Below are 26,418 nucleotides of genomic sequence, written 5' to 3'. Positions count from 1 at the left end.
GTAGGAGCTGTGGTGTGGACACCCTGTGCTTGGCTGTGCTCTGAGCCCGCTGCCTGACGCTGGGCAAAGTATTGAAATCTGTCCCATGCCTGTGTAGGAATCTGGTGAAGATCCTGGTTGTTCAGAGCTTGGATAAGAGATATGGAGAAATGGTACTTAGCATTTTCCAAACACAAACCAGTCTCTGACTGGTTTTAGGAACTTTTTTTTTTTGAAGGATTACTCTAAGGAAGTGTGAATAGCTATAGTGCACTTCAAAAGCAATGTACTGATTTTTGGCACAATACCTCACCTGCGGACTGCCTGAGCTCTGCGACTGAAAGATCACGATATTTTCAATTATTGAGGGCAAGGCACAGAGAGCCAGCACTAATACTCTGCTTGCCTAGAGAAGAAGCAGCCCTGGATAAGGGGACGGTAATCTCAGTCATTGAGAGCACACAAATAAGATGACTGTCAGCTGAGCAGTCTCCAGTTGATTGCCCTGAGTAACATTTTAATTTTAGGGTTTTGTTTGCAGTATTTGATCTAGCCTATGATGCTGCATAGATGTTCCTGCTTTGTGTAAGCCCGTGTGCCTTACAGCGAACTCTCACCAACCAGAGCAGGAAATGCTCAGCTTAACCCTGGCACCGCGACGCTGCAGCCCTTTGCTGGTACTGTCACAGCACACCGGGGAGAGGTGCGCCAACTGTAAAATACCGTCCATGGATGGGTTATGAATTGGTCTTTGTCAGAAAAGCACTGGGCCACCTTGGCTCCAGTGCACAATCTGTGTAAGATCTTTAGTGAACTTGGGATTCTTCTTGTACAGCAGACACAAGGTTTAGGCTTAATGGTTATTATTCAGTAAAGTGTGTTATCACACTCTTAAAAACATGTAAATTTGCTGACTCAGTGCCTCCCGTAGATGGGTTGGGTTTGTTGGATGATTTTAGTGACTCAGCTCACAGACAGTGTGAAGATCACTTTCTGTGCTCAGTGCCTTCATTGAACCGTTCAACTTAGCATGTTCAACAGTGTTATAGCAAGATATATTTTGTGTTTATCTTTCAAATAAACAATATTTTCCTTAGTCGTAGGTTACCTTAATAGAAGTGTGCTTGTAAAATGCTTAAAAGCAAATGTTGGTGGGTTTTTTTGGCAGGGTTCTCGGTGCTCCTCAGATGCTAACATGCTTGGAGAGATGATGTTTGGCTCCGTGGCCATGAGCTACAAGGGCTCCACGTTAAAAATTCACCAAATCCGGTAAGATTATATTTTTACTGCTGGTCTTTTCGGAAGACTTACTCCTTGGTGCTGATATCTAATGAATTAATGCCACAACTGGAGAGTAAAAGGATTTTCTCTGTTTGCCTCAAAGTTATTCTGATATCACTTTTGGCACAAAAGGGTGTTACGTTGTGTTTAGGTCTGTGAAACCTGGCGGGTTGTGAAATGGAAAGGAAAGCCTGTCTTAGCGCTGGGTTTGTGACTGACAACGTCCTTTTTCTCCTGCAGTTCACCTCCTCAGCTGATGCTCAGCAAGGTGTTCACAGCTCGCACTGGAAGCAGCATCTATGGAAGTCTGAATACGTGAGTCTGTTACAAATGGTATCTCTATCGCGTATAAGCAGATGAATGTAAAAACACAGAGACCTTTTTCTGGACTCTCCAGATTCTTTCTCTAGAAAAGTAACTTCTCCTTCCCTGGTTTGTCACATCCTGTCATTAGTGTCCTCACCTCAGTTTGCTTTAAGTGAATGAATGAACCATTCTGCTAATGCCGACGTGGTGAAGCTTGGTGTTGTAAGGTACAAAATACCTGCAGACAGAACACTGGAGTTGGGGAATTCAGTCCGAGTTGAAGAAGAAAGTGTGACAAAAACATCTGGATTTGGAGAGTTCAGTGTTTAGTTTTCTCTGTACTAATTGACCCAGCTGAGAACGTGGCTTAAGCTATGAAAGCTTTCTCGGGTGGAAGCCTGCGTTGTTATGTTGCCCGTTCCATTTGAGCTATAATGAAGTCACACTGTATTCTATTGAAATGCAAATCACTGATTTTCCTGTATGTTTGATGTTTGTTATAGGTTGCAGGACAGTCTTGAGTTCATTAATCAAGACAGCAATACGTTAAAGCCTGACCACAGTACAATTATGAATGGACTTCTTGGGAACATAGGTAATTACAAACAGATTTCATTTCCTTTTATCTCTAACTCTTCTGCATACCAGTGCTACCGTTATCAGCTCTGGGGCAAACAGTGTCCGAAAAACATGCAGTGAACTTCAGAAAAGTGTGGTTACTTACAAGAACTTAGCTGAATGAAAAATTCCCCAAAAAAGAATCTGTCTTGTTTTAAACAAAACCAGGATAACATTGTAGGAACCTTTTACTAAGTCAGGAAGATTAAAAAATGCCTTTTTCTTAATATTCAGTATTCATTTCAGACTTCAGCTGTGATTTTTCACAGTGCATGATCGAATGAGGTGCCCAATCTAAGAGAGACGGACTCACTTTTTCTGTTTTTAGGTTTTTGTTGTGGTTTGCACGTGGCAAAAGTTTGCTGTATCACCAGCGTGATCCAAACGACAAGTTCACATTGAGATAATGCAGCTATTAGGCTTGGACTCAGCATGCTTTAGGTGTAGCCAGTGCCACGTGTTCATCGTGTCCTGCTCTGTAGTGACAGCGCCTCTTCCCACCGCGCAGAAAGGACAAGGGCCCGGGAGGTGCAGGCACCGCGGTGCAAGGACGTGCGGCTAGAAGTGACGAGATTGTCCTCTGGAAGAGGATGCTGAAACCTTGTTTATGATCGAACTGCACAAGTTTTCAGTTGGTTGGACAGTGTTTGTTTGCAGTTCCCGTTGTGGGACAGCGGGACTGTGGGTAACATAGCTGAAGAAGTTAATCTTCAACTGCAGCATTTCTAATACCTGTGTTCAGTAGCAAAGACTGCTCCTGACTCACTGGCTCTCACCAGCTTCTGGCAGGAGAAGGCTCTATGTGTTTTGGTTGGGAACTATTTACAAGCTGCTTTTTTTAGATATGCTGGTTAAAAAAAATAATAGCAGCACTGGTCATGTCCTTTCCTTTAATGAGTGAAGACTGAAGAGAATGGAAGGGAGCTTTGTGGAGGTGCAGCCTTCATCTTTTGTATAATGAGAAAACTGAGTGAGCAGTAGCTTCAAATCTGGAAGAAGGACTGGCAATTAACTCATTAAAAATACCCATGTGTCGTATACAGTTAAACACACTCCTTCCCTGGTATATCCACAATCCAATACTACTTTTAAAATGGACTACCAAGACGCCTAACATTTATTTTCTAAATGATCGTTTCACTAAACTGATGCACTGACTGTTCTCAGCCTACTTCAGCTTATAATTTTCTGTTGGTTCTACTAAGATGAATTTCTGCCGCCTTCTCCCCCGTCCTCCCCGTCGTCTTCAGCGACACTGTTCATCAGCCACCCCACCAGCGTGGATGTTATTAATAAAACAAACATTGTACTCCACGATGAATCTCCTGTTTGTCATCAAGTGAGGCTTTGAGCCTGCATAAATTAATCAGTTTTCAGTTAAAAAAATAAAAAGCCATTGGAGAGAAACCCCCATCTTTGTATGGGAGACAGCGTAAAGCTGGGTCTATTATTTTAATTCTGTAAATACTATATAGTCCAACTGTAAGCTGTATCCTTGAATCAACGTTCTTGTTAAGCGTAAGAGCTGTTTTCCTGCTTACGTTACTGTGCATTTATGTTGGCTTATATCTTCTCCCTGCCCTGGCCCCCTCCCTACAGACTGTTCTGCTTTACTAACCTCATTCTTTCATGTGTATTTTACGTTTTGCCGTGTAGGTCTTTCACAGCTTTGCAGCCCCAGGCGGGCATTCTCAGAGCAAGGTCCGCTCCGCCTGATCCGGAGCGCCTCTTTCTTTGCAGGTTTGCAGTGTGCTGTGTGCTGTGTGCCTAGTCTAGCCGGTGTGACAAAACGTGTGGATTTGTAGTTTAGCTCTGGAAATAAGATTTCAATTGTGGTTTTTTGTAATACAAAATGGACAGTGATGTCTGCTCTCTCACCTTTCTGGATCCATGCTTTAAATCTCCAGAGGACAGCAGGCATTTTAATAGTCCTCTTTGGGGTTGGTTGGTTTTCTTGTTTTGTTTTAGAGGCATATATTTAATGGTGGATTCCATATCTCTAGGAATAAAATTTCCCAATAGTGTCAAGCTATTTTGATTGGGACTTGTTTCAACCAAACTATAAAAACTAAAGCTAACCTAGGTTCATTTAAAATGGACATTTCTTGCTTTTAGTGGCTGGGTCTTATTTCCATGGCTGAGTAGCTTTTATTTCACACACACATTTGTAAAATATGGCACCTTTAAAGACTATTGAGCCTGAGACACTTTTGATCTTGTGTATATGCAATCTGCGAATCTGCACAGCTTACAGCTTAGTTGAACAACCAGTGCACTGCTCACAACATACAAGTATTTATTTTCTTCAAGACAACGTTGTAAAATCCTTTAAAAATTATATATATAATACCTGAGAATGCTGGCATATGAATGAAGCCATGTTTATATTCGTTTTTAGTCATTATTTTGTCTCTTCACTGAGTACTACCGATGCGACCAGCATCCTTTTGGTACACTAAAATTTAACTGGAAAATATCTGTGTAGAGAAACAAAGTGTACTAGTTTTAGTTTGTACTAAAAAATACATACAAGCTTTTCAGATAAGCACTTGGCTTGTTCAGCTAAGCAGCCTTTCTTGGTGATGGCCTTGCGCAGTGCTGTTGATCTGAATTAATGAGCATGTTTTTGTTTCATTAATTACATGGAGATCTGCAAACAAGAAAGGAACTGTATATTCCCCTGCTAATTGGTATTCCTTGTGTTACAGTTCACAGCAATCCTATGGATATGCCTGGGAGGGAGCAGAATGAGGACAGAGACAGCGGTATCGCAAGATCTGGTAATGGCACTTCCATGTGTTAACCCTGTAGACTCAAAAAATATTCAGTAATATCCGTCACTGAGATATGTAGACATCATCAAATAGTTTTTCCTGTGCTGAAATGTGATTTTTCTGTTTTGTTATATATAAATATTATATTAATGCATATAATGCATTATATATATGTTAATGCATACCTATATGTTTATGTACAAATGTTGTAGGCATCAGGGGTGTTCCATTAGGATCCTCACAGAGCTAATCTAAACAGCAGTGCAATTTATTAACACATTTTGCAAATGAACAAGCCAAATTAGATATTGACATAAGGTTACAGCATTTCTAAATGATACTTGTCATCTTTCCAAACTGAGGAGGACGGTAATGTTAAAACATGCATCTGGCTCCACACCACCCCCTTCTTCCCCCAGATTCAGGATATGGGCACTTAAGGTTAGGATTGGAAAGGCTGTTAAAGGATGTGATTAATGTTACTCCTTTCCACAAAAAATTGATTTCCTGATACTCAGGTTGATGAGCACGATGCAGCCTGTGTGTTGCCTGTTATGTAAAGATGCAGGATGATGCCAGCCTTGTAGTGCTTGTATATCTTGTTAATGTCATTATAATCTGGTTATTTGCAGATAAGAAACATAGATAAGGAAAAGAGGAGGGACTTGAAAACCAGTGCCAGTTTATCTTGAGGGACTTCGTTTGGTTGCTGATATTATTTTCCAAATGCTCTTTCTTCTGGAGAGATTTTTATTTATTCCTCTTATTATTGCAGCATCTCTTAGCAGTCTGCTCATCACTCCATTTCCATCTCCGGGCTCTTCGTTTAACAAAAGCTGTGCTAGCAGTTACCAGCGGCGTTGGCGTCGCAGTCAGACTACCAGCTTGGAGAATGGGGTCTTCCCTCGATGGTGAGCTGGGAACAAAAATGCTGGTTGCTGCCCATACATTTTCCACCATTGTCAGCTTGATTCTGCTCTTGCATATGTACATCTGCTCTCGCTGTTGCTTTCGGTGGGGTATTTACAGAGGTGTGAGTCAGGCTGCACTTCAACGCCTGATCTTTTTTAGTATCAGATTTCTTCATGGCGTTCATTGTTTTGTACTCACTGGAAAGCCTTCAGGAAAACGTAAACCTGTAGGCTGTACTTTTGAGGATAAGAAGCCCTAAAATGCTACTCAAAACACAAATTCCTGGCAGAGATAAGAGAGAACTAGAATATTATATTCTAATCCCACACTTTCGATCTCGTTCCAGCCTTTGTGATTGCAGGATCAATTAATGGTTGCTTGTAAAAAATAGCAAAGTGGGGTGTTATCAAAGGTGATGATTTAACAACACATGCAAACAAAAGGTGTTTATTGAAGTTAAATGTTCAAGAATTGAGTTACACAGGAAACAAAGGTACAGCTTTAAGCAGTGGATTACATTAACTTTCTGTTTTTTCCATGCTTCAAGGTCCATGGATGAAAGCTTTAACTTGTCAGATGACAGCTCTGGTCCTAGCCCAGGAATTGTTAGGAAGAAAAAGATAGCAATTGGAGTTATTTTTTCACTCTCAAGAGATGAAGATGAAAACAACAAATTTAATGAGTTCTTCTTCTCACACTTCCCTCTTTTTGAGAGTCACATGAACAAACTGAAGAGTGCAATAGAACAGGTAAACACAGTCCTCTTGATTCTTGCACTTGTATTGCTGTGTGTTCCCCCCAGACCTGTCAGATTGAACTCCTGACTCCTGCTGCTCTTTTACAAAAGTGGTATCAACTTGCTGTTGGGTATTGGACTTGCACCAGAGAAGAGCTTTGCTCTACAACATCTTTGATGATGTTTCTTACTGCTGGCAAAAGCACAAGGCGGGGTGAGGACAGAGCGTGCTGCCTTGTGCTGCAGGGACTGCTGAAGGCCGGAGCAGTCGCTCGCCTGCATAAGCTCCCAGTAAGGCCCGGACCAGCTGAAGGGGAAGTTGATTTTTAGGCCTCCTCTTCCTCCCTGCTTCAGCTGATTCTGAGTCCAGCAGATCACAGGGTCAGAACCTATCTCTGGGCTATTCCAGACTGTAAATAAATATCCAGCTTTTTTTTATTCCCCCTGCATTTTACCTCCCGATTCTGATCTGTAGGAAGTTTTCAAAGATCAAAGTTTCAAATGCGCGGTTAGATTTACTTCAAATCTCTCTTCTAGGAAATACTTAGTGGTTGCTTTGCTACTGCGGTGAAAACTTTGACCCCTTTTATGCCTTGAATGATGAAAAAGCACAGGAGCAGCAGAGGCTGCAAGTGCACGTGCCTCACATATCCTTCCTCAGAAATGAAAGTTGGCACTTGCACCATAATTTTATCACTTAAAAAAAAAAAAAAAAGAGTATTTGCATGACCAGTTGCATGAAAGGTAAAGTCGAACACATGACTTTGTTTTCCATTTTCTGTGTTTCTGTAGCTATGTGTTGCTTACCTGTTTAATGATTGTTTTCAAGGCGATGAAAATGAGCCGTAGATCAGCTGATGCCAGTCAGCGGAGTTTGGCATATAACAGAATTGTTGATGCCCTGAATGAATTCAGGTGAGCAGTTTGTCTCCTATCTCTGCTTCTTCAAAAACGCTCAAGTCTGTTTTAGAATGATCTTCTTAGTGTAGGATAAGTAACTTACTATGTCTAAAGTCTTCTGCAAAAGTAAGTACAATAAAGGTATTGGTGATTGATAGCAAGCCACTATAATCTGTATTTTTAGATATTGCCAAGTGTGTATATCCATCAGGGGTTGGTGTGAACAGGACACGGACGATCAAGGTTTTCTGTGCTTTAGGTAGTAATGAAGCTCCCAGCAACCTCTTTAATTACCTTTCATGGCCTGTTGAGAGGGGGGGAAAGAATTGCAAAGTCATGTTAGGGGAATATTATATGTTTTCCCGATGTGTGAGCAAAGCAAGACCTTTACCCTGCTCTATGTTCTGCTCTAAAGGAGCTTCAGATAACCAGCTACAAAGAAGGACATATCTTTTTCACACAGTAAAATGCAGTACTGTAATCTCTTGCTATCAGTACCTGCAGAGCGTCTCCATTCAACTGTTAATATACAAAGTAACACAGATAAGCACATTTAACTGTATTTTCTTTCCATAGTTCAAGTCATGGGGAGGGAATTCAGATGAAATCCATCTGTTTCAAGTGATTCATCTCCTCCCAGATGGGAGTGGCAGGGTGCTCCTTTTACAACCAGCATAGAGCTACTTTTTAAAGACTTGATAGAAGACAGTGTTCTGATGTTGTAAAAGGAAAATCCTGACATCAGGATTGATTTTACCAAACAGTGAAGGATCATGAGGGCTCACTCATTTTTCTACAGTTCCACTTGCTACCTGAGTGCCATGATCAGGTGGTGTTGCAGGTTGAAGGCACAGTATTTTTTTTAATTAATTTTTAGAACCTCGCCTCTGGGCGGTTGCGAGGGAGGGCAGAGGACACGTTCTGCAGGGACAGGAGGCAGGGAAGACGGAGCACGTGGGCCTGCGGTGAGAGGTGGATGGGAGAAACGGTGCCAAGAGAGGGAGCAGAGGGAGCTCGTGACTGTGGGGAGACGAGTTCGGCAGCTCTGAGCAGCCGTGGTGGTTCCTCTGCTCCCCCAGCTCTGCCACCCCTCCCTGTCCTCACCCAGAGCCGCTTCTCTGCCCTCCCACCTCCGATAACACAACCTCCCCAGCTGCTTTTCCAAAGTTTCCCCCAAAACATTCCCCCTCAGGACACATTCAGCAGACTTTGCTGGTTCTCCTTTGTGCTTCCCAGTTAAACAGTTCCAAGGTGGTGGGGAAGGGCACGTATCCCAAGTTGAACATAGGAAAAATAACTCTAAAAACACAGGCCAGATCCCCCTTGCTTTTTCCTCCTTGGAGGGCAGCTCGGCGGGGCTGGGACGGGATGCGGACGGCTGCTCTGGGCGGGCTGAGGAGGAAGATGCCGTCCCGCTGGACACGGGAGGGCTGGCACTCGGCTCCGGAGCCTCGTTCACATGACACGGCCATTGCGTAACCAGCAGTGTGTCCAAATACCCGTTTTGTGCAGAGGTTTCCATGGCGATATAAATATTACTCTTTAATAGTGTAACAAGGTAAATTAAATCCAGTTTAATTTCATATAAACTAATTTCCTGGGGCAGCAGACATTGGCAATTGTGTTTTTTTTAAAGCGGGAGCATTCAGAGGTGCCCCCAGCCATGGCTGCTCCTGCTGCTGTGACGTCTTGGCGTGACAGCGTGCGCTGCCGTCAGAAAAAGCATTTCTGTAACATGCAAGAGCCACTTGCCTTGCAAAGCAATGCAATAAGTGTCTGGTGAGAGAGAAAAAAAAAGGCGTATTTAAATACTGAAGGCTGGATGCAAAGGTGCTTTGGCGCACGTTCAGCAAACCCATTTAGGCCACTATTATCTCTTTAGGCGTCTGCTTTCCCACTGAAGTCACGGGGAAGTCAGGAGCCCGAGTCCTTTGGTGAACCTGAGACTTGTGTTGATTCCTGCCCTCTTAGCAAACTGTGCTGGAGGGAAGAAGGGTGCTGACTTCAGTGGGCTGGTGTTTCGTAAACGTAATCCTGTGCTGGTTTAACTCATTGTAGTCTTTTTTTTAAAGGAGAATTATTTAAAACACCAAACCAACCAAAAAAAAACAACAACAAAAGAAAACCCAAACAAATCCAGAATTTCAGAGTTTCTCAGGTGTAGCTGACGTGCACTCCTCTGGTGATGAGAATCGCCTCAGATCACTGGGACGTGGGGACAGGCCGCACGCTGCCGTGCTGATCAGAGAAGGGAGGGACGCGTGTGACGGTTGTCACGGTGGCCTCTGGCACCCTAGAGTCCCTCCCTGTGGGGCAGGGGCTGTGGGTCAGCCCCCCGCCTGCGCCAGGGTTATTGCAGGGACCTGCACGGGCAGACGGGCATTTACAGGCCTTTACCTGCTGGCACTGGGGAGGGGGAGAAAAGCAGATGGCAAAACAGACCCTTCCTTTGCTGCTGTCATCTCATCCGGGGAAGCTGCCTTCTCTGAAAAGCCTAGGCTGCTTCTGCAAATTGATGCTATTGATAAATTTGCCATCAGTTTGGTGCCCAACTCCAGGCCTACTGTTGCATTGTTATTCACTTCACAGCATTTTTTAATTTTCTAAAGCACTGATGGGTTTAGCTATTAACACTTGACTTAGAGGCTTGAAACTCTCTTCAGATGTCAGCTGTGCAGACACGACTTATGAAATAAGCTACTCGCATAAACATTTCGACTCCCCTGGTCCCTGAGGCCAAGGCAGCACGTTGATAATACAGATTATGCATCTGACTAATACCTGTGTGGCAAATACACAGACTGGCAAGGAAACACTGAACGCAAGACCTAGGGAAACACCTCTCTCTGCGTTCTGGCAGCCGGATCTGATCCTGTTCTATGCCAGTAATTTTTAAGCGGCTTATGCTGCTGTGAAGCGAGTGGTGCATTTTGCTCAGCGGTGCAGGCTGGCCCCTGTGCCAGCATGGGCACAGGAGTCACGTGGGCTCATTGCAGCGTTATTGCCTTCATTTTCATTTTCCTTTTTAAGGAAAAATCATCTTTGGAAAGAAGGCATGAGGACAGGGTGCAAATGCGTGTGAATTAAGCTTTATAAACCGCTGATTTTTTTTTCTTTTTTGAAACAATCCATGTGAATTAAGCTTTAAAAACCGCTGACTGTTTTTTTCGTTTTTGAAACAATCCCTGAAGAGATGCTAAGCTTTGGCATTATGTTGCATCTCTAAAACAGCAGAGCGGCTCTTGGAGCCCAGTGCTGAGGGTTGGCAGTGTTTCCCTGGGGAGGAAGGGGGTTGCGGAGGGATGCTCTCACCCCCGAGGAGCCAGAGGAGCCGTCTGGCTCGTTCAGTTTGTCCAGCACCAGGGAAAGACTCTTGGACCAGTACTAAAACCCAGGACAAAGGCTGGGAAGGTTTGCAGCTGAAGGAGGAAGCAGAGAGCAGCTCAGCACCGGCACCACGAGCACCGTCTTGGCTGCCATCTGTGCCCACAGAGCCGGCAAACCCCAGCAGGTTTGCAGGAGGAGTTTGCTCAGGTCTTTGTTTTCCTGCGGCTGCGCTGGGCTTTGGTTTCACGGCACCATTAGGCACGAAGGTGTTTCCTGAGGAGCTCCCCCAGCCCCTGCGCCTGACGCACCCATGGAGGTGCCCGTAAGCTCCAGGCTGGTGTTCAGCCTCCCAGCAGCATTTCCAAAGGGAAATCATTTTAAATGTACTGGAACCCTCAGAAGAGCAGAGTCTTTCATTAACCGGGCTTTCCCTTGCATGCCGCTGTGCGCAGGGGAGAGCTTCTTGCTGCAGATGGCTGAGAGAGGACAATTTGATTTTTAATGGTGGTTATTTTTTAAATCCGGTTAACTTCCCTGCCGCGGTTTTTTGTTTGTTTGGGGTTTTTTTATTTATTTATTGTTGTTTAATAGATGGAAAGAGAGCATTTCCCCGTGTCGGCGGAGCTGGAAAGCAGTTAATCCTTGCCCTTGGTGTGTGTGCCATGGCTGCCTGCGCTGGCATGGAGGTTCCTGCGCCACAGTCACATGCCTGCTGGCTGCCGGCCAGGGCAATCTGATCTCTCTCTGAGGAAACACTATCAGTTGCAGATGCAGCCAGGGTTACCAGAATAGTAAATAACGAATCACAAGACCCGGTCTATCTTTTCAACAAAAACAAATATTTTAATATGTTCGGTTCGGTATAGAACTAGTTTCTTTTTTTTTTTTTTTCTTCAAAGAGCCGAGCTGCAAAAGGTTTGGCTTGGTTAGTTTGCATATAAAGGAGAAATAAGCTGTGTTTTACATTAAGTTGTTGGATTTATCTTCAGCTTCTAAGGTCAGCTGTGTCTGGGGGTGTAAGTTCCGATACTTGTTTTGAACTTTGAAACTCATCGTGCTTTGAAGTCCCTGGACTTGAGGTTTCTCCCTTTCTTTGGGCCTCTTTAACATCCATTCCAGTTAATGGGCTGTGAACAGAAAGCTTTCCCTTAACAATCCCACCTCTAGTCCCAACTCCCTACAGCCGAGGCCCAAAATCCCACTGCCCCTAGGGCCCTCCAACTCCCCTGGCCATGTGGCAGTGCCCGTGTCCCCCACTGCGTGTCCCCTCCCGTCGGGCCCGGCAGGACCGCTGTGCCCAGGTCCATAACCAGGCTGTGCTTTCCTCCCAGGAGAAGACCAGTAGCAGAGGGTAACGTAGAGCAGCTCTGAGGCTGCTCCAAGCTGACCCAGCAAACGGCAAACCCTCTGGGTGCTGTGGGTCTGTAAGCACAAAGGTAACTTGATTTTCCCCTCTCCAGCCTATTTTCTGGCTTTTCCCATCATGCCTGTGGCAGTGGGGTGTCTGAAAATCCAGCCTTTAGGGGAAACAAGTTTGATTTGGACTATTGTGAACACACAGGATGGATTTTGTATTTAATGAAAACTGGCAGAAAAAATAAGTCAGGAAATGCCGCAGTGCCCCATGAGTCACCCCCTTTCTTCTTGAGCAGTCCCGGTGGCTTCGGCACCGTGTCCCGTCACCTTTGCTGCCCTTTGGGGAGCTGCTCTGGGCTCTTGTCGCTGTACAGCTGCTTTCTTCACTGCAAACAACCAGGGAGCAGTTCCTCCCTCCCCAGCGCCCCTGGGCCGGTGCCGTCGTGTGCTGCGCTGCTGCTCTCGCTTCCTCCGGAGTTTCGCTTTAAACACTAAACCACCGAAGATTTGGCAGCTGCTGCTTGAGCGTGTTTGCCTGCCTGACGTGCAGCCATTGCCTTACTTCTGGAAGTGCCCATAAATTGTTAGACCAACATATCCAGAGAGGATCTTTGTCAATCAGGGGTGGTACTAGGGATAATGGGAGAATGTAAATCTTTGTCTTGTAAAGCAAAAATATCTCTTCTAGGAAAAGTAGTGCTTTAGATGGGGAGAAACCTGACCTCATCAGTCATTTCCTTTGTTGTTTTGTTTTGTTTTCAGGCTTACATTTTTACTGTCATATAAACACAGGTTCCCGTAGTGTCATAACGTAGGCATTGTACTTAAAATGAAACTATAATTTGGTTTGGGTTTTAGAGGAGTTTAACAGTAATCTGAGGGGTTTTAGTCTGGTCTTCTACTGCAGAGTCAAAGCTTTAATCATACATTTACCATCCTCTATAGAATCAAAAAATATGTGGGTAGATGCATAATCCTTCAAACCGTGGGGTAACTTTGATGCTCATACACTCTGTTTAAAGTGAAAGAAATAATCTGGTCCCCTGCCCTACAGATCCACAGCTCAGGAGGTTTGGCCTGCAGATACACCAATCTTTTAAAGCAAGGAGGACATGAGGGTATTTTTATAAGTCAGATACACGTAAACTTGTCCTAGTCATAAATAGCACCACTGTGGCAGATTTACGTGTTTTCAATGAAATTGAGAGAAAGCAGGGGGATAGCAGCAACAACAAATCATTTGTTTCCTCTCCGTTCGGAACAGGGCAGCTCTGGGCTTGGCAATGAGTGTTACTGTGCTTGGGATCAGTTTGGGTAGAGGCCTGAAGCACCTATGGGGCTTTACTCTCTGAGGTGGAAATGTAAATTCATAGTATGGAATGAACAACGTGGTTTGGATAATGGTTGATGAGAGACATTTTGTTTCTGACAGAAATGACAACTGGAATGAAATGTTGCAGTGAATTATTTGAATAGGGATCTCTGCCTTTTGTTGTTTTATTTAGTCTTCTGAACTTATTTTTGTTTTCTAGAACGACTATTTGCAATCTCTACACGATGCCACGGATTGGGGAGCCTGTCTGGCTTACCATGATGTCGGGAACACCAGAAAAGAACCAGCTGTGCCATCGCTTCATGAAGGAGTTCACTTTCTTGATGGAAAATGCTTCTAAAAACCAGTATGGTGGTTTTTAATTTTTAAATTACATACGTGTTTATGCCTTTTCATTTCAAACCAATTTTTGAATCTGTTTTTAAAAACTGGATAGTCAAAGAATCAAAAGACGATCTGTGAATGCCTTATTTTTTAAACAAGAAAGAAGTAAAGTATCCCAGTACATTCCTGCTTCCCCACAATCCTCTAAATCTTGGTAGAGGCCAAACGTTTGAAATGTGTCCGTAGGAAGCGCGTGATGGGTGTGTATGTCTGGAAGGGGCTGAACGTACCTTATGAAATGCATTAATCTACCTTTCAGAATCAGTTATCATATGATGAGCAAGGTCAGACATTCAGTAAGAGCCGTGTCTGTAATACTGTCTGACCGCAAATTGCTGTTAAACCTGACTTCTGTAAAACGCCACTAAAGAAATCGTGTGCTTCCTTAGTGCTCACCTTTCTGCCCTCGGGACAAAGCTGTGAGCGCTTGTTAAAAATTGAGAATGTTCTTGATAAACCTGGCAGAATCTGATAAATTTACTCTTTTGTCAACACTTCATCCTCTTTCCCCAGGGCATGAGTAGGGGAAGTTTTTAAAGTGTTTGGCTCCACCAAAGTCCTAAAGCGAGCACAAACATGTGAAGTTGGAGTGGGAATGGCACTGAAAGAGCAGCTGTAACTCCAGGGAAACTGCTTTCTGCAGGATGGGGAAGGGGCTGCTGCTCACCTTCTGCCCGCTTTGCCACCAAATTGTCATCGTTTCTGTGCCCCAGCCAGGAGGGTGACACTTTGTGGTCAGCCTCTCCTGCCTCGGTGCAATGGGAGAAACCGTAGGGAGTTGTGAGTGGTTCACGTGTATTTTCATAGAATAATTTCCCGCCCCAATGGAAACTTTTTCCTGGGCTTAACTCCTTCTGTCTCTGCTGTTCTGAGCCCTGTGCATCTTGGTTACATTTAAATGCTCATTTGTTTGCATACTTTATTTGAAATATAGTAAGATTTACACCGATGGGAGCAAGAGGAAAATCAAGCTGCATATCCTTTTCAATCTGGTTTTAAAATCTCCTTTCCTCCTTTGGCTGTCTCCGGCAAGGAAATGGCTAAATTTCAGCTGTAGGGTTCCTGATGCTTGTAAACTATTCCAATAGCATTATTTGGAGGCTCGCTGGCATTTGACTGTTTTTCTCCTGGGTACCTGAGCAGCTGTGGCCATCAGTACCGCCTGCGGGCGTGCAGGAGGCTCCTGCGCTTCTGCTCGCTCCTCCTCCCAGGAAGGGGCGCTGGGAAGGAAAGTGCTCCCTCCACAGAGCAGAAACCATGCTCTAGCGTTACAATAAATCAGATCATTAACATTTTTCGGACTGTTTTTTCGCCCTGCCTAGATAGTGGAAACTGGTTTGCTGGTGTAAGGACAGAGTCTTCTTGGCTGAGCTATTTCTTTTAGTGGTGGTATTACAGAAATTTGGGGCTTTTATTTTTGAACAGGAGCAGCCATGTGTGCTTAAATTGTATAACAGCTGAAAGAACACAGCACCCAGCTGTTGTATGGGTTTGGTAGCAATAGCCTTGTTTCTCATCAATAGTCACAGAGCTTAAGGGTTTGGGATCTCCTTCGAGTACAAAGGCCACAGAGCGCCCCTGTTTATTTACTGCAAACAAAGTAAGCTGGGTTTGAGAAGTTTTACAACATAAAGCTTGCAAAATGGGAAGTCTCATAATTATTGCCAAACAGAGGAACTGAGATGCCATAGGTGTAAAATATTTCATTTAACTTTAAATGTCTGTTCTAAAAAAGAGCTTTGCAGGGATGGGAGGGAGGGTGCAGCCCTCCCTTATCTCCCCAAAGAACCAAGGTCAAAGAGATGATCTCTGCCAATGTTGTTAGGTTGTTCCTGCAATCCTCGATCCATGTAGACTGTAGAACTGCTGTCAGTTTAATATCCTGAGTGCGTACCTGGAAAAAAACGATGTTGAACATTTTGCTTTCAGGTTTTTACCAGCTTTGCTGACTGCAGTCCTGACTAACCACCTGGCCTGGGTCCCCACCGTCATGCCGAACGGCCAGCCGCCTATAAGGATCTTCCTGGAAAAGCATTCTTCACAGAGCGTGGACATGCTGGCCAAAACTCATCCCTACAACCCCCTCTGGGCACAGCTCGGTAGGTGGCGAACATCTCTTAACCATCCGACAGCTTTGCATCAATGGTTATGTGCACGGTGGTTTTTATGGATGCTTGTTACTCCCTACCCCCAAGTTAATTTTTTCTTTAATTCAAAATGAGACTAAAGTGTGTATTTCAAGCTTAGAGATAGTCACTGTATTTTTTTATATGTGCTGTAATTTCATAAGGCATTATAATTTATAAAATGGCAGCCAAAAAGTAAAGCCCTCGTTAGTCATTTCTGGCAGGTCTCTTAAGGTGCCCTGGTGATGATGGAGGAGTCCAGTTCCCCTCTGGTTGTCCCTCTATAAGGATAATCAATTTTTATTTTGGGGAATGCTTCTAAAAGTAAGCCTGGTTCTGGAAACAGCAAATAAAGGAAATTGATCTTTTGATACGAAACAAACATTGCTGTCGGTATGACAGGCAAAGGAGTGACACAGGACAGGAAATCATGAGTGGGCAGGCAACCCTGGGTGAGGTGTCAAAGCCCACTGAGCAGCCAGTCACACTGCCTTGCGATTTGCTTAGCAGAGGAGATGAGATTCCTGCTCTGTGATCAGGCTGACCTGCTCTGCACATAAAGTCTCGTGGAATTTGGTGAGGAAAGGAAAGTTTTGCAAGGTTGCCCTGTTCTGGTATGGACAGGAATGGCTCAGGAAGCAAGAAGACTGGATTTCAGAGCTTGTGGGACTCAAGGGACCCTCTGTGGTAAGATTGGCCTTTGAGGCCTCTAGGATCCCTTGTCCTCCTGTCCCTGCATTCATCCAGTGCCCTAATACCTCCAGGACAACCCTTGCACAGGCACTTCCCCAGGTAAATCTGAAGTACAGTCAAAACAAGCCATCCAACCTCTAGCAGAGCTCCAGGGGAGGGCAGAGAAGAAGGCTGGCTTCAACTGCACGCCTGCCACTGTCACTTTTTGCCTTCGTTCTTGGCATAGGTTTGTTTCTCCTTCCAGCTTTCTCTTGGTGGGTAAAAGTTCAGCCTGGTTTCCAGACTACCCAGGGTAATCCAGAGCAGATGCCTCCTCTCTGCCATGGCTATGTAAGGAACCCAGGCGACGAGCCTCTGAAGCTGGACACCGAAGTTCGGTAGTGCAAATGCTCCTCATATGTGAGATTACATATCCCCCTGACCAGCGTGTCACCTTACAAGCGATACCAACAGCATCTTTGGGATTCTCTGTATTGAAACCAAAATACTAGCGTAGCTGTCCTCGCTCTTCTGCTTTAGGTTTTTTCTGTTGTAGACTTGGCCTTTGAAAACTGTCCACAACAATTGTCTGTTAGAAGAATATTTTATTGTAAAGATGCAATCTAATTGTCTGTTTTATTTCCTATCCTAGGTGACCTGTATGGGGCTATTGGCTCACCCGTGAGATTAGCAAAAACAGTTGTGGTGGGCAAAAGGCATGACCTGGTACAGAGATTGCTTTATTTCCTTACTTACTTCATCAGATGCTCTGAACTTCAAGAGACACATCTTCTAGAAAATGGGGAAGATGAAGCCATCGTCATGCCTGGAACTGTTATAACTACCACTCTGGAGAAAGGAGAAGTAGAAGAATCGGAGTATGTGCTTGTCACAATGCACAAGAACAGGGGCAACTTGCTACCAACTGAGTCTGAAGAAATGACAGCTCCTAAGTGTAGCTGTAAATATTGCAAATGTCCGATTTCCCTTGCACAAAACATAGAAGGTGTTTCGCAGCAAGAGAGAGAAGACGCACAAAACACTCCTAAGGTAGAGCTGGAAAGTTCTTCAGATGAGAACAGAACTATTGTTCCTGACGACTGCCAGGAAGATGCTGTTGATATTAAGCAACCGAGACCCTGCCTGGACACAAAACTAGAGACCGTGGTGTGCACGGGGTCAGCTTTGCCAGAAAAACATGTGGTGACGGAACCTGGTCTGGAGCCAACAGCCGATGTGTGGAGGAACGAAGACTCGCTGGAATCGGGCAACCAGGCGGTCGGTGTGCCCCGGTCACCCGGTTTAGCTGTGGAAAAGAAGCCGCCGGATAAGCTCTTCTGCGATGCGTTTCCTTGCAGTGCTACTGAAGCTCAGACAAAGGTGACTTTCCTCATCGGAGATTCCATGTCACCTGATTCAGACATCGAACTCCGAAGTCAGGCAGTAGTGGAACAAATAGCGAGGCATCACAGCCCACCAGCAACGGAGGAAGGAGCGTCTGCTGATCAGAACTGTGAAGCTAAACAAACTGTTGAGGACCAAAATAGAGACTGTGGGACAGCTGAGCCCTTTCCTCAAGTTGCTAGTGAGCATCAGAGCTGGAATCCAAATCCATACAATGCTGAGAGCATGAGTTTGTTTGATGAATACTTTGCTGATGACAGTTCAATTGAAACCCGGACTATTGATGATATTCCAGGGCAAGCATCTACAGACCTTCTTGCTCACAACAGTAGTTTAGAGTTTTCTAAAAAGCTGTGTACAAAGACTAGCAAACCACCTAGTGAATTTTGTAAATTCATGGACTCTGTTCGACAAGAGACCTACAAAAACTGCTTTAATGAGCAGGACCAAAGAGAGAAAATCTCTATTCGTGTCCCCCATGGGGACAGAGAAAATGTAGAGAAAAAAGTCGCCCCGGGAATTGATTGGGACATTCCAAGAAATGAGAGTTCGGATAGTGCCCTGGGCGACAGCGAAAGTGAGGATACAGGTCATGATCTAACTAGACCAAGCGGTAACTACTATGGAGGAGAGCAAGAAGATTGGGTAGAAGAATATGAGATTCCTTTTCCTGGGTAAGTACTACTCAGCAGTCAGAGAGCATCAAACAGACAGAGCCTCTTCTCATGCCACCTGTTTGGAGGAATGTAGCCCAACTTGGCATCAGTGGCTGGAAAAGCGTGTCTTCAGCTTGCTGCTTGTAAAAGAATATAGAGAGATCTGTGGTCTGGAAAAAGATATTAATTGTGCTTCTGCAGTGATCCAACTGCAAAAGCTGACTTTAAACTCCTTCTTTTTAAAAAGTGCTTGAATGGAAACTAGAAGAGATAGGACAAATGTGAGAATGCAACCTCTCTGTAGCTGAATGTGGCGTTTACTTTTGTATATCTTTTTGATGTGCCTTTCTTGCAGGTCAAAATTGGTTGAAGTGAACTCTGTCCAGCCCAGTATTGCCAATTTTGGAAGATCCTTACTAGGTGGCTACTGTTCATCGTATGTCCCTGACTTTGTTTTGCAAGGAATAGGAAGTGATGAAAAGCTGAGGCACTGTTTGGTGTCAGATTTGTCTCATGCTGTGCAGGTAATTAAGCTATATTTGGTAGATGTATTTATCACAGTAGGGAAAGGCAAATATTTTTGAATGTACAAACCTGCTGGAAGTGGAAATATTTACTGTTGCAGCTCTCTTCAGGTTTCCCCAGTCCCAGGTCACACAGTTTATGTATATGTTAATGTAACGCAGTTAATGTATCTGAAAAACATGGTTATTTCACTGTAAATCCAGAGCACAAACACTTAGACTCCCGCTGCAGCCAGCTGAGAGGCTGGTGCCCTTGGGAAGATGGATCTCTGTGCTACACCGTAGAGAAATCATCATCTCCCATAGGCATGGCAGCCTGCTGATGGTTGATGTTAAACTGGTCTGGAATGACGTTAAAGAAGCCCAACGCTGAGGTTGCTGTGAATCTCTTCCCAGGCCCGTGCCCAGGAAGATCCTGCTCTCGTTGTTGTGCAGAAGCTCCTCTTTCCATGCACGTCTGACAACGTGCTGCTGCTCGTGGGGCAGAACATCTTCTCTGCAGTGAAGCCATCAGGAATGCTCAGTATTTTGGGGGTGTTACTCCTTTTTTAGGATTGTAGTTGAAGTGTCTGATAGTACTGGCTTTGTCAGAAAAGGAGAAACCAATATAATGATAAAAGTCCTAAGGTGCTCATACTTCTCGAGTGTGCTGGAAATCATCTCTTTTCCACAGAGACTTTTTCCCAGATGAACTGGAGCAGGACTGGGAAGCGTGGGATTTCCTACCCCTGTCCCAGTCACCGGGAGGGGGGCAGAAAGCAGCTGTCACCAAAAAGCGTGGTGCTGCTCCGCTCTGGTTCATTCCCAAGGGAACAGGGGAAAGACCCATGCACAGACTGGTGAGCAGACAGGCTGATTCCCCCGCAGCCTCCCAAAATGTCCCCTTCGTCCACACCTCTCATTAAGGACGTGCATCACACCCCACGCGATGGCACCGCCACCCGTCCCTGCCGTCCCCTTGTGCCCAGCCCTGCGGGGGCAGTTCTGCGCCCTCACGGCTGTTTTGGGTGCTGCTTTAAACCATCGCATTTTTGGCCAAATGTTTAAGCCTCTGGTGAAGCATAATTGCACTTCAGCCAAGACAGGTAGCGATGTGAAGTAGCTGCTGCTACAGAACAGATAGATCTGAAATACAGCCTAACAGTGGTGCGTGTCCACCAGCAGACGTAAACTTCAATTGCAAAAATCAAAAGATTGAGAGTATGCAAAAGGACCAAGCAAGATTTTACATGTGTATCTCCAGTAAAATAATAACTGCATTCTAGCCCTGTTTGAAGTGCCTGTGGGACTCTTTGGAAGATGTTTCGAACAGTTGAACAAAAAAAGACAGTGGGGTTCCAAATAAGCTCTTTTTAAAACCTCCGTGGCTTTAGGCAGGAGGTGAATGCTCCTCGGGAGGAGTGGAGGTGCAGGCTTGGCTCCTGACTCCCTCTGCTGGCCTTCCCACGGAGGGACCGCTGGGAATAAAACCGGCCTGGTTAACACAGCCATGTTGAACAGCAACTTGGACTTTCGGGACTTTCAGTTTTAGGGGTTTAAATTATACTTTAGATATGTCAGTACTCTTCATAGCAAATATCAAAAGATTTCATTGTCACCCAGTGACACACTTAAAAACCCGGAAGAAAATGTAAAATAGCGCCTATCCTTCTAAGACCGTGCCTTGTGTCCAATAAAGCTCTGTTTTTAATAGACAGAATGGAATTCTTAGCACATGTTACTGTATTTTAGATGAAGCAGTGTCTGGGACACTGTCCCTGCTATCCAGGATGGTGATGTTTTGTGAGAAGACTGTTGTCCTTTGTCATTCTCATGGTTCTGCTATTCATTTTTCATTTTCCAGCATCCTGTTCTGGATGAGCCGATTGCAGAAGCCGTCTGCATTATTGCAGACACAGACAAATGGACGGTGCAAGTGGCCAGTAGCCAGAGACGAATGATCGATAATAAACTGGGAAAAGAAGTGTTAGTCTCGAGTCTCGTCTCCAACCTGCTTCATTCCACTCTTCAGCTTTACAAGCATAATTTATCTCCAAACTTTGTAAGTATGAATGACAATGGAGAGGGTGATGTTTTTTAAAGTATCCTTTTTCTTCATAGATTAGAGAAGCTGTAAGGTTCTGCCTAGTTTATTTATCTGTAGCCAGCGCAGCCCCCAATGTCGCTGTTTGAGCTGCCCATTTAAACGCCGCTCTGTGATCAAGACAACTGTCTCATTAATTCTGATTTAACATGCAATCAGAGGTTTCTGCTCCAAAGTGAGAATCTTGCCAGTGAACGTCTCACTAATTGTTCACCTGGACACGGCCACAGAAAAGGCAATAGACGTGTGGGGTCTGTGCTGGTTTGCTCCGAGGCTGGCTGCGGTTTGGGTGATAGCACTGACACGACTCCCTTTGCTTTCTAGTGTGTTATGCACCTGGAAGATCGGCTGCAGGAGCTGTATTTCAAAAGCAAGATGCTGTCCGAGTATCTCAAGGGCCAGATGAGAGTTCACGTCAAGGAGCTGGGCGTTGTGCTGGGGTACGGTCACACACTCCTCCGTGCCCTGCATTTCCTGACACCAAACCCTCCGCCTGCACTTGTTCTAAGCACAGCGAAGTGGATTCCTAGATGGGACTGGAGCTGTAGTGTGGCGCAAATCACCCGTGGCCTCAGGCTTCTCCTTGGCCCTTGCTTGATCCCGAGGATCCCCCGGCCTTTCTCTCTTCCCCATGGGCAGGAAGATGGGCTCAGCGCTCCCGAGCTTGTCAGACTCCTTCCTTAGTTGGTCAGTCGTCACTGAACAACGTGGGGCACCTGATCCCTCCAGGTCGACTTTCCCTATATGACAGAACACCCGCTTTATGCCCTACATGGCACATAATACCTCTCTGTGGGTGTGGGGCACAGGAGCTATTTACGGGGTGTTTATAGCAAGGCTCTGAATATCCTCTGGGGCAGAGGGGCACAGGGTGAGCAGGAGGGCGCACGGAGCACGTGTGGAGCTGCAGTGCGGGCCAGGCCTTCCTGGGCAGCTGCAGTGGTTTAGTCCAGTCCTCTGCTCCAGCACTCTGTCCCCAACCTTTACTGGTGGGGCAGGGAGGAATCTGTTGGTTTTCCTCCCTCCATCTGCTTGCTCACCAGTTTGTTGGCCCTGTGAGGAAAAACAAAGAACAAACCCAAACCCAGGCAGGTGGGAGCGACGGCAGCGTTGGCAGTGCAGAGCTGGGGGGGACGTTAGACAGAAGCTGGCGTCGGGAGCGTGTGGCCCCGCCGGCAGAGCTGAGATAGGGCAGAAGCGCAATTGGCCTCAGTTTTACTTGGAAAATGTCCTGCCACTCGGAGCACAAACACTTGTCCCGGAGCGGGCAATGTGTTTCCTAACACACGTGTTCAGCCCAGCTACGTTTCGGGTTAGATTAAATGTGACTCTTCTGCTTCCTTTCAGGATTGAATCCAGCGACCTCCCTTTACTGGCAGCTGTAGCAAGCACTCACTCGCCATATGTTGCCCAGATCCTACTGTAAAATGCCAGAGGCCGCAGACGGTGACTTGTTTTCCCCACGGGAAACAAAGTGGAAGACAACTTGGTCTGGCTTCTTTCTCTTTGAAGCAACTCAAACAAACTGCTCGTTGAGCTGCAGCACCTCCATATATGACTGCACGTTACGCAAACAGTTGGAGACTTTTCCTCTCCCACTTGGTCATTTATAAAAAAGGATAAGGAAAGGAGAAAAGAAAAATGGGTAAGCCCGAGATTTCAACCACAGAGAAGCAAAGATTTCAGCAAAAGCTGAAGATCTGCATTTTTTATCTGTTTCTGCCACAGTGGCAAACTGTAATTTATACGGGGGAACGTGAGGAAGAACTGCTTTGAGAAATACAGGATGCCAATTCTAAACTTAACCAGAGAATGCAGCAGCTGTCTTCAGACTGGCTTCTCCTGATGAGGATCTCGTTAAGATCTGTGATTCTCAAGCTGCAGTGACTTGTAAACAACTTCTGCTTTCTCATGTCATAGTCGAGGTCTGGATACTTCCCAGAGGAAGAACAAGGGTTGGAGGGGTCGGTTTGTTTTGTAAAAAGCTTATTAATGACACTCAGCTCCAAAATCTATTTATGATCTTTCTTCTGGGGAGAGGGAATAGTGAGGAGAGGAGGGAGGAAGAGGCCAACACACAAACTAGCGATGGAGATTCTCCTCCTTGGCCGGGTGTTGTAGCCAGTATTAGATGTTTATAATGTTTAAATCTTGCTTTATACTAAGTGATGTTTTTCTTCCACAACGTTAATGGAAATGTTAAAAAAAATTATATAAAGAGAACATTGGCTGAAATTTCCCCCTGGGGTCCCCAGAATGCCGTGACTATTACCTCTAACTTTTTTATGGTCTATAATGTTCTTGCAACATCATATTCTTTTTACAGCAGTCAGTCAGCTATTGAAATAATGAACTAGAAATAATTGTACCAAAGCATCGGGGAAATAAAAAACAAATAGACTATTACCCTTAATTGCTCAGGTAACTAATTGATATATTTTTTAAAACCATTCTACAAAAAATGAACATTGATTACGCCATAGTGTAGTAATATCAAAATTATTTTTTAACAAGCATACCCTTGATGCAGATGACTCTAATCCCTTTTCTACTCACTCGTGTAATTACCAGCAGGAAATGTTGTTTATTTTATTCTCAGCATTTCTCCTTTACTCAGCCATCACTGTTTTGTCACTGTATATACAATAGTTGTAGGAATAGCTGATGGACCCAATCTGGTGTAAGTAATGTAAATATGCAGTGGTAGGTGGATTATGTTTTCAAAGGCTCTACTACCTCAGTTTAACTGGACACTTCATTAGAGGCTTTTCTTTGCGTATTTGTCCTAGCAGCCAATTAATGTTGCTGATTTTTACATTCTGTTCTCATCAATTACGTGCGGTATATTGAAATCCATGGGTTATCCACAGAAGTAGGAGACACGTGTTCACTTGGTCGCTAAGCTCTCTAAACAGCTCTATAAATGTGTCATTCTGTAATCATCTTTTCAATAGTACAGCACACCTGCTATTGTTGTTTGCAGAGTTATTTTAAATACACATCTATTTTAACCATTTGATAAACTTGAAAACAATAGGAGGGATCCCTGCCCCGCTGCTGCCAATGACAAAACTCTCCTCCCTTCCTTCGCTGGGGCCAGGATTTCACCCGGCGTGGTTTATCAGTGATGTTTAAAATCTGTAACTTAAGTCTCTGTTCCAAGGAAGATCTACATGGCAAACCCACAGCCCTGTCCCTGTAGGACTGAGTCTGCCTTCCTAAGAAAACCAAATGTTGATACAGGCAGTGTCATTTGAAACGATTTTGTGTAGAAAATCTAATGCTGACTGCTGCAGGGAAGAAACTTGTGTTTAAGATGTGATCTAGGGGTGTGCTTCTCCCCTGTTCTTCAAACGTCCTTTCTTCACCACACAATTATATTGCATCTGGCTTTGGGAATGAGCACAAAACAGAGGGGCCCAGTTGTGCAAACACGTTTTTAATGAAAATGCAGGACTGAGCTCCAAATACAAATTTTTAATGCTTCATTATGCTACATTATATAGCCAGTAGTTACGATTCTGAACGTTGTACGCAGATTTGCAGCTGTAACCACCGGTGCTGGTGGAGGGGCCACGTGTCCCCAGGGAGGTCCCTGTCCTGGGATCACCCCGGGACAACCCAGGTTGCTGGGGAGCTCTGCACCGTGACCCTGGCACCTCCCAAACTAACCTGTAACGCATCCTTACAGGAAAACACACTTTCTCCTCCATTTAACCATTATTAGTCAAATTGTGGGTAGTGCTTTGAAATGGATTTGACTCTCCAGAGAGGCCCTTGCTCAGCTTGCAATGAGTGTTAACGCGAGCAGGAGAACAAGGCGGCTGTTGGGCAGCGTCCTCCTGCACCCACTGCCACCCGGTCACGTCCTCGTCACCACGTGTTCGGTCAGGCCCAGGTGATGCGGCTTCCCCGCTGTCCCCCCACAGGCGCCGGTCCCCGGGGTGGTGGCACCTCGTGGCCACTGTTACCAGTGCGGCCAAACCCCCCGTGACGCGGAGCTACTGTGTGAGTTAACATCTGGGGTACATGAACAATGCGGTACGTATGTCTATTTGTTAAATAATACAAAAAGGGATCTTTTACAGGACTGTAGCATCGTCTTTTAAAACATATAGCGCGATTTGTTTTATGTGAATAGAAGACTAATGTTTGATTTCTTTTTTTTCCCCACTATTACCCATCTCCATTAACATGTCTTAATTTTCTGGCTGAAAACTAAGTGTACTAGGCACACCAATTAGCAAATTTGTTTTCCTTGCAATTGGCAAACACTGGGCTGCTAAGAACAAAAAATATTTAAAAGAAAGGATTTTACACCTTGCATATGTTTTCCCTCTTACTTATTATAGATGTTTTATGACAATTTTTTGCTTTCTCTAAATTATTTAGATGGTGGTACTTGTAAAATGCTGGGTAAAATGTACATACTTGTTATCTCTTCTGGTTTTGTATATATCTCCCAAGATGTGCACTTGTATTATAATAACCATTCCCAATTTTAGGGGAAATTTGTGCAATAAATACAGTCTGTCAATTTACTTCTGCTACATTTTGTGTCTGTTTTTCCACATGCAGTGTGAGAGTTGCTGAGTTATAAAGTACAACCATCTCCAGCTTGACATCTGTCCGTCTGCTGTTGACGTCCCTTTTGGGACGCCTTTCCCAGTACTCACAGGTGCTGCAGCCATTTATTTGGGGTCTCTTAAGGAATGATTTGTTTGAAACAATTTGTGTTTGAACTTGCTGTCTATCAGTTGTGAATGTCCTTGGCCCAAAAAGCGACGGGAAGATGGTCCTGACCCTCCATGCTGATGCTTGACATCGCATGAGGAGAACAGATGGATGCACAAAGCTGCGGTCCCTGCGCTGGGCCGTACGTCCATTCCCAGACTCACCGGCAGAGCAGGTTGTCACACCAGCAGAGCATTTGTAATTCTTCCAGTACAAGTTACTGTATTTGTGCCCATCTGCCCAGTTACAATCTGTTTTCTGTCTTTCTGGGCTGCTGCACAGGACCAAAGGCTATGGCAAAGCCTTCACAAGG

At 44.9% G+C, this 26,418-nt stretch overlaps 1 protein-coding gene across 3 annotated transcripts in view; it reads left to right on the top strand.

Moving 5' to 3' along the window:
- Window positions 1-25,912, top strand: part of FNIP1 (folliculin interacting protein 1) — a 67,050-nt gene extending 41,138 nt beyond the window's left edge. For 2 of the 3 annotated variants that reach the window (XM_065030004.1, XM_005503496.4), the window contains exons 4-18: window positions 1,148-1,248; window positions 1,501-1,575; window positions 2,070-2,161; window positions 3,841-3,924; window positions 4,893-4,964; window positions 5,734-5,869; window positions 6,418-6,619; window positions 7,436-7,521; window positions 13,722-13,868; window positions 15,836-16,005; window positions 17,357-18,782; window positions 19,120-19,288; window positions 21,132-21,329; window positions 21,696-21,811; window positions 22,719-25,912. In XM_065030004.1, the coding sequence (XP_064886076.1) occupies window positions 1,148-1,248; window positions 1,501-1,575; window positions 2,070-2,161; window positions 3,841-3,924; window positions 4,893-4,964; window positions 5,734-5,869; window positions 6,418-6,619; window positions 7,436-7,521; window positions 13,722-13,868; window positions 15,836-16,005; window positions 17,357-18,782; window positions 19,120-19,288; window positions 21,132-21,329; window positions 21,696-21,811; window positions 22,719-22,797 (3,153 nt within the window). In that variant the 3' untranslated portion in view covers window positions 22,798-25,912. The remainder of the gene's footprint in view (window positions 1-1,147; window positions 1,249-1,500; window positions 1,576-2,069; window positions 2,162-3,840; window positions 3,925-4,892; window positions 4,965-5,733; window positions 5,870-6,417; window positions 6,620-7,435; window positions 7,522-13,721; window positions 13,869-15,835; window positions 16,006-17,356; window positions 18,783-19,119; window positions 19,289-21,131; window positions 21,330-21,695; window positions 21,812-22,718) is intronic. The other variant, XM_065030005.1, reaches the window with a different exon arrangement.
- The last annotated feature ends 506 nt before the right edge of the window (window positions 25,913-26,418 follow it).

The sequence above is a fragment of the Columba livia genome, chromosome 14 (assembly GCF_036013475.1).
Source record: "Columba livia isolate bColLiv1 breed racing homer chromosome 14, bColLiv1.pat.W.v2, whole genome shotgun sequence".
NCBI classification, from domain to species: domain Eukaryota; kingdom Metazoa; phylum Chordata; class Aves; order Columbiformes; family Columbidae; genus Columba; species Columba livia.
This window is presented reverse-complemented; position numbering and strand designations above follow the sequence as displayed.